Source organism: Pelophylax lessonae, assembly GCF_965119305.1.
Source record: "Pelophylax lessonae genome assembly, chromosome: 7".
NCBI lineage: Eukaryota > Metazoa > Chordata > Amphibia > Anura > Ranidae > Pelophylax > Pelophylax lessonae.
Genome location: NC_138774.1, coordinates 69,715,389 through 69,729,550, shown reverse-complemented (window position 1 = coordinate 69,729,550; position 14,162 = coordinate 69,715,389). Strand labels below are relative to the sequence as shown.

General features: G+C 41.6%; 1 protein-coding gene across 1 annotated transcript in view; it reads left to right on the top strand.

The window, feature by feature from the left end:
* LOC309560469 (uncharacterized protein) overlaps nt 1-14,162 on the top strand; it is a gene marked incomplete at its 3' end in the record, with an annotated part of 238,627 nt that overhangs the window by 119,763 nt on the left and 104,702 nt on the right. Inside the window, exon 14 of the mRNA XM_082264102.1 lies at nt 9,637-9,799. Coding sequence (XP_082120228.1) covers nt 9,637-9,799 — 163 coding nt within the window. The remainder of the gene's footprint in view (nt 1-9,636; nt 9,800-14,162) is intronic.

The following is a 14,162-nucleotide window of genomic DNA, read 5'->3' as shown; positions in this document are numbered from 1 at the left end:
ATAAGCAGAAAACACTGCCATAACTTATTAAGATCTGTGGATGTTTGACTAACTGGGTGCTATAAGACCTGTGGATGTTTGACTAAGTGGGTGCTATAAGACCTGTGGATGTTTGACTAACTGGGTGCTAGACTGCTTCTATTGGTTCCCTTACAATCCCCTACCTGCGCAACTCCAGAATGTTCAATGAGGATGCCACACTTATAACATTACGTGGTCAACAAGAACACATGGGAAAAAAAGAGGGATTGGGGGGGGGGGGTGTCTGATGAACAGTACAACTCTGGTCTCAATTAACTCTAAATATAATTTCCTGGGTTTTTGGGTAAATTGGGTCATCTGGAAATAATTCATGATTTATGACAGTACCTGCTCTACAATCCAGGAGTTTGTCTCTTATATATAGTAGGATACAGTATATACTGTATTTTACATGAAAATTAGGGAGGCTTTAATGGTCTCTTAATACACACACTTTTCTAGCCACTTGAATTTAAAAGCAATTGTTTTTACTTGATAAACCCAAAAATAGGATACAATGATATTATCCTGATGTACAAGAAATTCCCCCAACAAAAATAGATAATTTTCCTTAACTGTCAATACAAGAACACCCAACATAGCATATTAGAAGTCACTTATATAAATATATACTTTTTTAGGCGGAAGTACACTGCATCTGAGCATCACAAACTGAAAACACTATTTCATAAATTTTTATTTTTCAAAGTCATTTTCCCACGGTTGTGAACGGGGGAAGAGGAAACAAAGCCACTCAACATAAAAGCCAAAGTTACGTTTATTGAAGCAAACTGATGCACAGACAGGTCCACCAGGTGTAACCAACCCAAATATGTTTCACTTCTAACTAAGTAAATCATGGAGTGCTTCATTAAACTTAACCTTGGGCTTTATGGCAAATGGCTTTTCTCTCTCTCTTCTGAGAACTGAGGTGTTAGTGTCAAAGCTAGTCACATGTTGTTTTTGTTGTTTCTTGTTTCTTTAGGGCATGTGGACCAGTATGATTTATGTAGAACTGTCCCCGTAGAAGGGACGTGCGGTGGGGTCAGTGGCTGGTAAGGCACTGGCTGGTATCAGAACCAGATACAACCCCGTATTATTTAGTGAATAAACCCCATATCACCATTTAGTGAATAAACCCCCACAGCGTAGCCGAGTGCTGTGAGATTAAAAATGTCATCTTCAACCAATTGGCTTACACCAAACCCGCACGTCAGTACGCAGACAGTCAATCAGATTCCCCCAGACAAATAAGCGTCTGATGACAGGAATCTATTGGATGGCAGATTTTTTTTTTATTTCTGCATTCTGTAACAGCCCTGTAAATGCTGAAATGTCAATGTCACTGGTCAAGTACAGTGCTGTTACAGAATGCAGAAATAAAAAATAAAACTTACACTGTGATCTATATAGCTACCAGCAGTCCTGATTTTATTAAAAAAAGTCCTTATGTTGATTAAATCAGTAAACTGTGAGCACTAAAGAAGGTGCAATATGTAATCTATATATTAAAATAATAGAACCTGAACCATTCTCTGATTAGATAGATTATATATAGTACCTTCATTAGTTCTCATAGTTTACTAATTTAACCAACATAAGGACTTGTTTTAGCATATGTAAACGGCATTCAAACCACACATATGAGGTATCACAAATGCTAGAGTGAGAGCAATAATTCTAGCACTACACCTCCTCTGTAACTCTTAACATGTAACCTATAAAATTTTTAAAGCGTCGTCTATGGAGATTTTTAAGTACTAAAGTTTGGCGCCATTCCACAAGTGTGCGTAATTTTAAAGCTTGACATGTTAAGTATCTATTTACTTGGCGTAACATCATCCTTCATATTATACAAAATAATCGGGTTACATAAAAAGTTGCAACGACCACCATTTTATTCTCTAGGGTTTCTGTTAAAAAATATATATACAGTATCTCACAAAAGTGAATACACCCCTCACATTTTTGTAAATATTTTATTATATCTTTTCAAGTGACAACACTAAAGAAATTACACTTTGCTACAAAGTATTGAGTATACAGCTTGTAAAACAGCGTAATTTGCTGTCCCCACAAAATAACTCAACACACAGCCAATAATGTCTAAACCACTGGCAACAAAAGTGAGTACACCCCTAAGAGTTATTTTGAGGGGGCAGCAAATTAACAATGTTATACAAGCTGTACACTCACTACTTTACATTGTAGCAAAGTGTCATTTCTTCAGTGATGTCACATGAAAAATTATAATAAAATATTTACATAATGTGAGGGGTGTGCTCACTTTTGTGAGATACTGTATATACAATTATTCAGTCATCACTTACAGTACATGCATTGTAGTATGAGGCATACTTATGTGGCATATGTCTGAGGGCGGATACAGGGTATTAGCATCTCATTAGCACTGGGACACCATAAACAATGTTCCAGGCCAGGCAAGCCTTAATACTAGTGCACCAGGGGTTAACAGTCACGGAGATCTCTCTCTTTCTGGTCTGTACTCAGTGTCCTTGGGGCTTAGCTGTTGTCCGCCAGACTCAGGCAGACAGTTTCCGTAGTGGAGCCTTCAGACTGGATTCTTCCTTCTGGCTGGGAATCTCTTCTCCCGGGGAAAAACCTTGTTCTTTGAGGCTCCAAACTATTTATGCACTCCCCCAACCACAATCTGAGCACACCTCCCCAGGAATTGGCTGCATAAATATTTAGGCTGCTCATTTGACTCTCCCACATACTACATTCTGGAAATCTCCAGAAGATAGGGGAAAAATCAAACTTGCAGCCTGCAGAGCACAAAGCAATCTGTTGAGCCACAGAACTAAATTTGTCTAACCAAATCTAGCAACCTAGCTAGGACATATATAAACACCATACTGGCAAATGCAGTAATTGGTTGCTATGGGTAAGCTGTCTAGCTCTCTTAACTTTCAAACCCTTCCCTGTCGACTAAAAGCAAATGCTTGTAGGGGCAAGCATTTTAAACCGACATATTGTAAACAGCATTTTAAAAATAACCCATAATAGATCCAAGTGCCTTTGAGAAAGCATGTGCTTTGCAAGGGAAACATCCATTGACTGGATGTGTTTTATTTGTTTTTAGCCTTTGAAATTTGGAATAAAAAAAGAGTAATATGTTGTGAGTGCCCTGGACTTTGTTTTCTTAGATTATTGTGCAATGAGCAAACAGTGCAATTAGCTGAGATTGGCACATCAGCACTGTATCTCCCAGCGCACACCAGTGGATGCACAAAAATTTCAGCTCACTGGTGTGAATGAGCCCTAATGGCATTCTTTCCCCCACATCATTGTTTTTAATTTCATTGCCTGCGGTATCTGCTTTTGCACAGCCTGTTCTCATTGATCATGGCACTGGGCAGTGGGAGGCAACACCATGATTGTATGTCCTCTGGCTGGTCTCCCTGGCGGATGCAGGAGAAGCTCTGTTCTGTCTGCTGACTGTTCTGAGTGAAAGCAAAACCCTGGTGTCACTACTCTCAATCAGCTGAATGTGGGGCCACAAATTAGAGCAGCTGAGTCAGAACTTCAGTATTCATGATTTGCTGGAGTCTTTGACCAAAAGCCGGTAGGTTCCCAGATATGCACATCACATCAAAGAATTTTATGGAAATATAACATACATAAAAATTATGTTAAATGCACATATTATCTTATGGGAACATGTTATTGCATATGCTAGGAGCAAAATTGGAAAGAAACTATGTTATCTTCTTTTTTCCATTTTCACTATATTGTTGAAGGCTGGCTATAGATTTTAGAAGATGGTCAGATGTGCAGAAACAGTTTGACAGCCTCCAGGCTAGAAGATGTTCAATGGGATGCACAGACCTTCATAAACTTGAGACCTCTCTGCTTTTTCAAACAGTAAAGGAAATGAAGTACAGATAGCTGGTACCAAATTACAAAAAAAGCTTCAAATGAGGTGTGAAAAGGACTCTGGGACACTCAGTCCATACACACTAGCAGCACTCACTTGGATAATCCAAATATTATCAATGTAAAAAGTGTAAAAAACACCTAAAAAATATAAAAGAGACTATATCTTATGATAACACCTCCACTATAGTTGTGCACAAGAATATGTGAATTAAAATTGATAATAATAAACAGTTCATAAAAGTTCATAATAATTCATGAGATCTTGAGATGAATCACTCTATCCCACGGTGTTGAAATGACTAATTCTGGGCCACCATCACCACACCTCCACAAAGTGTCCCCCTAGGTAGTGAACACTCACCAGAACCTGGACTGATATAAGCCTTGTAATAAATGATGAAATCACCGTTCCGGGGTTAGGGATAGTCTGTGTGTCTATGGATCAAATCCACCAAGATTTCCAAAAGCAGATCTCTTATACTTGAGCCACAGTGGTGCACAGGTGAAATTTAGAACATGTGGAGCAAAAGAAAGGGACCAATAGCGTGATACAGCAAAAAAACAACAAAGCTTTATTGGTTCCCCAATCCCCATACAATTGCACTCACAATGTAAAAAGATAAAGTCAGCATGTAATAGCGACACTTGGATGTCTGAAGCTTCGTTGACTCACCGCTCCCTCTCAAGCTGCAGGGACACGATCTCAGACCTCCGTTGTAATAGCAGATGGTTGCGTGCTCGCACCCTTACATGTTTCGTCACACCGGACTTCTACGGAGGGCGCGAGCAGGCACCAACCCGCTCTCCTAATGTACCGACCACGGACGGGAGGAGCCGGAACTGCCGGACCAATCAGCGACTAGCGCCGATGCCCGGAATAACCGGACCTATCAGCAGCCAGCGCTGATGGCACATGACAGTGGACTCCACAGACTAATCAATGACTGATGTCTAAGCCTGGATCCGCCCGCTCCCCTCCGACCCGGAAGGTAAATAACGTGACCACTTCCTATGGGCTTTCCCATTATGCATTGTACGTCATCCTATTCACTGGTGCCAAACCCCTCCGCCGGAAGTAACCAATCAGGAAACCATGACAACAGGGTTAACCAGCCCAGATCACACTGGAATCATCCGTACAGAGCAAACATCAGCCAGAAATAGAAGGATACGATACCAACTTTCTAAAGTGCTTATGTCACATAAAAACAACTGAACCATCTGCTAACGATCAGTCACTTCTTAAAATTATATATAAATTACATAAAATCATTTAAAATACCATACATAAAATATTAATTCAGTTTAAAATATTTCAAGGAAAAGATAGATAGATATTGTGCAAAGTACTATAAAAAAGGCATAAATAATGCCTCTAAAAGCCCAAAGGGCACTAAAATATCAATATTACCTGAAAGATAAAAAGGTGCAAAGACAGTTATCAAACAGAAACAAGGGGCAAACACGGAGCATCCTAAGGTATATCTAAAAAACAAATGACCTCGACATCCGCCCTCTAATAATTGCTGATGAAGCAGTTTATGTCAAGGTCAATGTTTAACCCATTCGGATGCAAAGCGTTAGTAAGGAAGATCCAGTAAGTCTCCCTCTTGGATAGCTTCCATACTCTATTCGAGCCTCTCCATACCGGATCTACCCTTTCAATACCCCAAAACTTTAAATTTGATGGATCTTTATTGTGATGTCTTCTAAAGTGTAATGACACACTGTGATATTTAAACCCCTTTCTTATGTTTGCTAAATGTTCCGCTATTCTCACGCCCAATTTTCTTTTAGTGCGACCGATATAGATCAGGCCACAAGGGCATTCCAGACCATAGACTACATGTGTTGAATGACATGTAATAAGAGCTTTAATTTCAAAGTCTAGATTATTGGCGGAGGAATGGAAAGTGGTAAAATTACGCAAGTGCATCCGCACTTGTCTGCATGCCCTGCAATGACGGCATGCAAAAAACCCACTTCTATCCTCCCAAAACATTTTGGGTTTCAAAGGGGGATCCAAAACTTGTTGCACCAACTGATCTCCAAAAGTAGGACCCCTCCTGTATATAAAGGAGGGAGATGATGGCAATACTTTTCCCAGGATCCTGTCCATACGCAGCACATTCCAATGTTTTTTCACCACATCTTCAATTTCCTTGTGCTGCGTATTGTACTGTGTGATGAAGCTCCACTCCTGACTGGCATTGGAGCTCCTAGCACTCGGTACCAGACAGTCATCCTGGGCAAGTTCCGCTACCTCTGCAATATCCTTATCCAAAATGGCAGGGTTATATCCCTTGTCCACAAATCTCTGCTTGATAATTACAGCCTGAGAGAGGAAGTCCCTGTCCAAGGAACAGTTCCTCCTTACTCTCAGTAGTTGGCCCTTAGGGATATTTCTCAGCCACCGACTGTGATGGCCACTATGAATAGGCAGATAGCCATTTCTGTCTGTAGGTTTGAAATAAACCTTAGTATCGAGTCTGTTATCATTCAACATCACTTCAACATCAAGGTAATGAATGGAAGAGCGACTCCAATTGAACTCCAAACGAATGTTGTTGTTATTGGAGTTCAGCCCTTCGGAGAATCTTTGCAGAGAGCTTTCAGGCCCAGACCATATAAAAAATAGGTCATCAATATACCTGCGGTACATGATAAGTTCCGTCCTTTGGGACCCATAGATAAAATGGTCCTCCCATTCCCCCATAAACAGGTTTGCAAGAGCCCATAGGAAGTGGTCACGTTATTTACCTTCCGGGTCGGGGGGGAACGGGCGGATCCAGGCTTAGACATCAGTCATTGATTGGTCCGTGGAGTCCACTGTCATGTGCCATCGGCGCTGGTTGCTGATTGGTCCGGTTATTCCGGGCATCGGCGCTAGTCGCTGATTGGTCCGGCAGTTCCGGCTCCTCCCGTCCGTGGTCGGTACATTAGGAGAGCGGGTTGGTGCGTGCTCGCGCCCTCCGTAGAAGTCCGGTGTGACGAAACATGTAAGGGTGCAAGCACGCAACCATCTGCTATTACAACGGAGGTCTGAGATCGTGTCCCCGCAGCTTGAGAGGGAGCAGTGAGTCAACGAAGCTTCAGTGCCGGTTCACACTTATGCGCTTGTACTGCGAATGCGATGCGTTCTAAATAGTCTCCAATCGCATGCATTTACAAAATACATTGAATTCGTGACGGTCGTTCACATCTATGCGTTGTGATCCAGATGCGAATGTGATGCGATGATAAAAAGGTACTATTGAAAAACATAAGGTAAACTCGCACTGCAAATTCGCATTGCAAGCGCAAAAGCGCATAAGTGTGAACCGGCACTCAGACATCCAAGTGTCGCTATTACATGCTGACTTTATCTTTTTACATTGTGAGTGCAATTGTATGGGGATTGGGGAACCAATAAAGCTTTGTTGTTTTTTTGCGGTATCACGCTATTGGTCTCTTTCTTTTGCTCCACATGTTCTAAATTTCACCTGTGCACCACTGTGGCTCAAGTATAAGAGATCTGCTTTTGGAAATCTTGGTGGATTTGATCCATAGACACACAGACTATCCCTAACCCCGGAACGGTGATTTCATCATTTATTACAAGGCTTATATCAGTCCAGGTTCTGGTGAGTGTTCACTACCTAGGGGGACACTTTGTGGAGGTGTGGTGATGGTGGCCCAGAATTAGTCATTTCAACACCGTGGGATAGAGTGATTCATCTCAAGATCTCATGAATTAGTATGAACTTTTATGAACTGTTTATTATTATCAATTTTAATTCACATATTCTTGTGCACAACTATAGTGGAGGTGTTATCATAAGATATAGTCTCTTTTATATTTTTTAGGTGTTTTTTACACTTTTTACATTGATAATATTTGGATTATCCAAGTGAGCGCTGCTAGTGTGTATGGACTGGGTGTCCCAGAGTCCTTTTTCACACCTCATTTGATTCTGATTGTATTTATAGTAGCTGCTACCTATTTGTATTTTCATTCATCATTTCTTAGCGCTGGGTGAGTGGGATATCAACATCAATATTTCCTACTCCTCTCTACAAAAAAAGCTGCACAGGAGAAAAGGGAATGAGATGGGTCCTGGCACTTCAATAATGTGAGTGAGAGCAGGAAGATGTCTTGCTCTTTATGGAAAATCTTCTTGTCTACGTCAAGCCTAAGACATCAAGACATCAAGTTAGTGAAGCACCCTCCTAGATAAGCTGCTAGTTAGGTTCGGTAAATATCGTTTTTGTGGCTCTCCTGTAATTAGTTAAGCAGCTTGTGATTGATTTGGGCTGTTCTCAGTTTCACCGGCTGCAGGTTTGATTGCTCCCCCCTGCCTTCTGGAGGATTCTAGAATGTAGTGGACTGGGTGAAGCAAATATGTAGCTGAGAACTTATATTGTCTCAGCCAATCCTTGAGGAGGGTGACCAGATGGTTGCTGGGATTGTGATTCAAAAGTCTGAAGCCTGGAGCTGCCCTGTTCTTTTCCATGAGGAGAAGTTCCCAGCCTGAAGTGCTGCTTCCCTTCTGAGCAGCCCAGCAGCAGGTTTAACATGCTGACATTGAGGTCCCAGCTGTAGCAGAGCTAGGAAGGGGGAGGGGGGGGGGCTATTTTGCTAAATCCTCTAAAGTTAAGGATTTCACCGGGGGTCTGGTCTAGAAGATTCACTGTGGAGTTGTCTGCCTGATACTGGAGGGAGGCATCCATGTATCCAAGGGCACTGTGAGTATAAACTCAAAGGCATCCTAGTGACTGCGGCTGTTGATATGTTTAACCTACTAGGACTAGTGCTTGATTGGCCTGGGTCACTGCTGAAGGTGTTCCAGTACTGTCCATTTTCTGGGCTACTGCTGGAGGAGCCGCTCTGAGAAGTAGTGTGACAGTGAAGAGTGCCCTCAATCTACTGCTTAGTGCCCATGGAGTATTCCACGCTCCCATGCCCTATGCAAGTTAATCAGCAATACATGTAATAGGCAACCCCTAGACTGTTTATTGAGCCAGTGGAGTGACTGTGACTGTTTCTGTCTGTCATTGCAAGAACCTGGGACAAATCTAGTGCCCTTGCGGGGATGAGCGCTACATTAGAAAGAAGCACATTGGGCCATATCCACATAGTCCCAGCTTTTCTTGAACCTGTACAACTCTTTTTAAAAATACAAATCTCTATCAACAGCTAAGAACACTGTTGCTCTCTTGGTTCCTCTGGTCGCTATACCACAGCAGCCATACAGGTGGGGTCTATTCATCCATTGAGACTTGAATATCAGAGCAATACACTGTCATAGTATGTTTTTTTGAATGTCTATCAGGTTTATAATATCTGATTATCTTACATTTATACTGTATGTTTTATTTTATAGTTATTATATTGATTGAGACTGCACACCCCTACACCCCTGAGGAAGCGGAATCCCCGCAAAACATGTCGGGTAGTGGGTATTTTGTCTGAGGATTTCAATCGATATACAAGGCTCATGCCCTGTTATCTGTGACCTCTTGCTGTTTGCTGTATTGAATCAATTGATGTAACTGTCTTGATACATAATGATACACTTGGCTTGCTTTTGTTTGTTCTGTGTGTTTTTTAACAATGTGTAATAAAATTTATACTTTTTTCATTTTTATTTTGTACAATTTATTATTGGTCATTGACAGTACCATAAAAATCCCACCCTATGCCCCAATTTTTCTTGTCTGTTTCTCTATCAACAGCTAAGTGAAAAGTACGGACCTGTGTATACAATCTACCTGTCCAAATATCGAACAATCGTGCTGATTGGCTATGATGCTGTGAAGGAGGCTCTGGTTGATCGCAGTGATGTGTTCAGTGACAGAGGAGATACAGATCTATCACAATTATTCTTTAAAGACTTCGGTAAGATCCTAAAAACAAAATAATTATCCCAAACTGGTATCATTCATATTTTCACTAGAGACTAACTTGTTTATATGTGCCTTGTTGATGCATTTGCACCATACAAACCAACTGCAATCATTTAGAATTAGTTTAAAGACAGTCATTAAAACTGTAATTATTCTAGATTAGATTAAAGCTTTTAAAGGCACACTCTCTTCAAAGTTATACATTTAACATGGAAGCACACATGAGGAACCCAAACTTCTTTTTTTTTATCTTGGCTAGTCAACAGATTGGCAAGCTGAACTAAGTTAAAAACCATCACCTATTAGAATCTTCTTTTCTTGTCTGGCAAACAAGTTGTTATTTTGGGAGAAGAGGGGGGTCATAGGATCAGACAGTCAAAAAACAGTCTAGGGGTTTTGGTTTTTTGTAATTTTATTTGAGAACTTAGATAGGAGAAGGGATGAGTGGGATGCTCCAACTTGAATGAACTATGCACAATTTGCTGGGACGTCTAGACATAGCAAGGCCGCTGCTTCACCTTGTCACTAGCAGTGACGAAGAATTGAATGGACTTGAATTGCTCTGTGAATCGCTCTTCAGGGCCCAACTAGGCACCCTCTTTATCCCTTTTCTTCAGGGTTCTGCACGGCACCCCCTTTACTGTAACTCTGTCTGTGTGAGCTAGCTCTTTGATCCCCTGACTTCATTGGAGTGGTCCCCCCTTCCTGGGCCAACCCTTTGGCAAGTCCCTTAGTACTCATGGACACTGTTTTTCCCGAGAGACTCTGCCAGCAGCTCCACCGTCAGCTACACTGGATCTTCTGCAGCTCAGCTCCACACCTGGTTTAATAGGCCGACTGCCTAAGACCACCTTCCTCACACACAGCAGGAGGAGAGACAGCCGTCTGCCTCCTCCTGAGACTCTGCTTCCTGCCAAAGACCCCCCGTCACATGTCCCCCCCCTTTTATGAGCAATCCCAGGATGCATTGCAAGAATGCCCTCCCACTGGGACTCCCAAAAAAGCCAATGTGTCACTGGCTGGGTTTCCTCCACTGTCCAACAAGCTCCCTCATTGGATACAGTGGGGACACTACCTCATAGTTACATAGTAGGTGAGGTTGAATAAAGACAATAGTCCATCCAGTTCAACCTGTGTAGGTGTGTGTGGCTGTAATCATCTCACATACCCCTGAATGTTCTGATCCTTGAGATGTACGTCTAATAGTCTTTTGAAAGCCACCATACTTCCCACAGAAACCACCTCTTGTGATAGAGAATTCCACAATCTTGTAGCCCTAACAGTAAAGAACCCCCCACGCTGCCTGAGATTAAAACGCTTCTCCTCTAATCGCATTTTATGCCCCCGAGTCCTCATGCAATCCCTTCAACTGAACAGCTTTTTTTCTAAGCTGAGATCCCCATTGAGATATTTAAAAATTGCTATCATGTCCCCCCTCAAGCATCTCTTCTCCAGGGAGAATAAATCAAGCGTTTGCAGACGCTCTTCATAATCAAGGTCCTCCAATCCCCTAATCAGTTTAGTTGCCCTTCTTTTGACTCTCTCCAGCTCAAACACATCCCTCCTGAGGACCGGCGACCAGAACTGGACAGAATACTCCAGATGCGGTCGGACCAGAGTTTTATAGAGTGGAAGGATTATAGACTTTGGAATACATTCTGGAATACATCCCTTTCTTTATGCATGCTAATATTCTGCTAGACTTGGCAGCTGCCGCTTGACATTGCATGCTGTTGCCTAGTCTATCATCAACCAAGACTCCCAGATCTTTCTCCATTTTTGATTCCCCCAAGGGTTCCCCTCCTAATGTGTATTGTGCTTTTATGTTTCTAGTCCCCAAGTGCAAAACCTTACACTTCTCCGCGTTAAACCTAATTTGCCAAGTCGTTGCCCACTCCGTTATTTTGTCCAGGTCATCCTGTAGGATATCTGCTTCATGCTGTGCAGTTATTGCCCTGCCCAATTTTGTGTCATCTGCAAAAACTGATATCGAACTACTGATCCCGACCTCAATGCTGTTTATGAATAAATTGAACAAGGTTGGTCCCAGGACTGAGCCTTGGGGGACCCTGCTTATTACCTCAGACCAGTCTGAGTATGAGCTGTTTATTACCACCCTTTGGACCCGCCCTTTTAGCCAGTTCCGTATCCAAGAGCAAACCCTGCTGTCGATACCTACCGACCTTATTTTATAAATTAAGCGCTTATGGGGAACTGTATCAAACGCCTTAGCGAAATCTAGGTACACCACATCCACTGGTCTGCCCCTATCTAGCTCACAGCTCACCTCCTCGTAGAATGCTAAGAGATTGGTTTGACAAGAACGCCCATTTGTAAACCCGTGCTGGTTACTGCTGATGATGCTATTGTCTTTAGCAAACTCTACGATATAGTCCCTTATCATCCCCTCCAGAAGTTTAGATACTACTGATGTCAGACTGACAGGCCTATAATTTCCAGTTTTTGCCTCTGACCCTTTTTGAATATCAGAATCACGTTAGCTTTCTTCCACTCCCCTGGTACATCTCCTGTCCTAATACTGTCAGCAAAGATCAGGAACAGTGGTCTGGATATAACCTTACTGAGTTCCTTAAGTACTCTCGGATGTACGCTATCCGGGCCTGGTGATTTGTTTGTGTTAAGTTTATCCAGCCTTTCCCTGATTTCACCCTCTGTTAGCCATAGTGGCAAGTCCTGTGTATTACTACTAACCATACAGTCATGGTCAGTGTACCCCTCCGTTTCCTGTGTACATACTGACGAGAAAAAAGCATTCAGCACGGTTGCTTTTTCAGTGTCCTCTGTAACCATCCTCCCATCATCGTTAATTATGTGTGCAATATAAGAAAAATAAAAACTTCCGCGCTATGGACTAAATGGATAGATAAGTGAATAAATAAGTGAAAAAAATGTGTATAAATAAATAGATAAAAAATATGTAGTCAATGTATAAAATATATATATAGATATATCTAAAAATAGGCTGCAGCCTCCCTGGATGATAGTCCGGAGACTATGCACTGGATAGAAAGGAATAGGGGTGATGGCGCTGCCTATATAATTTAGATATAATAGAAATGTAATAAACTGTGATGCAAAGTGCCTTGAGCTAAAAACAATAATGTGTAATATTCAAACAATAATATATTCCGTAAAAACTTCAATTAAGTGCAAGTGCAAGGTATAAAGGTGCCTGCAAAAAGATTGGAAAGTGACTAGTGCAATAATTATATGAGCAATAAATAATATTTAACATGCAATATTAATGTGCTAAAAAATATGGTGCTATATAAAGTGAGCTGTTCCACTCATACCACGTGTTGATATGGGGAATAAAAAAGTGCCAACAGAGCCAAAATAGAAAAAAGTTATTTTTTAAAATACAGCTTGCAATGTCCTATAAGGAAAGATCCAGTAGAAAAGTCTATATCATGTGCGGCGACTTCAAAGGCAATAAAGGTGACAGCACTCGGAACAAACCGACACTCAGGTGAAAAGGTGACCCCGTGGTGGGTGGTAAGGTGCTGGGATTCCTTTGGTAAAATTGCACACTTACCAGAGACACCCACCCCACACAGGGGTATAGAGCGGGTGTTTTTTATGGGTCTGGCAACCTAGTGGTATCCTCCTATCCCTGGATGGAGGGCGTGTGCCGAGGGTCAGGCTGGTCCTGGTGTGGATGTACCCTAGGATGGTCCCCTGTGTGCCTTCCTGCCTAGGTGTGTTCCGAGGGATCCACTCAGCTCCACTCCCGATATTTAAACCAGAAAATAAATGGTGGACATAGCGTAATTCCGCAATATGCTTTATTGAGCAAAAAAATGAAAAGGTACTCACATTGAACAGGAAAAAAACGAGCGTAACTGTATTGTCCGAGCGCTTGCGATCCAAGCCTCGTTCCCATATAGGTTTACCGGAAATGACTTGACACGCTGTACGCGTTTCGTAGCTTGTACGTCATCAGCAGCGTCCTTTTATTCCCCATATCAACACGTGGTATGAGTGGAACAGCTCACTTTATATAGCACCATATTTTTTAGCACATTAATATTGCATGTTAAATATTATTTATTGCTCATATAATTATTGCACTAGTCACTTTCCAATCTTTTTGCAGGCACCTTTATACCTTGCACTTGCACTTAATTGAAGTTTTTACGGAATATATTATTGTTTGAATATTACACATTATTGTTTTTAGCTCAAGGCACTTTGCATCACAGTTTATTACATTTCTATTATATCTAAATTATATAGGCAGCGCCATCACCCCTATTCCTTTCTATGTGTGCAATATGCTCTGCCCTAGTTTTTTTGCTGTTGATATATTTAAAGAACTTCTTTGAGTTTTTTTT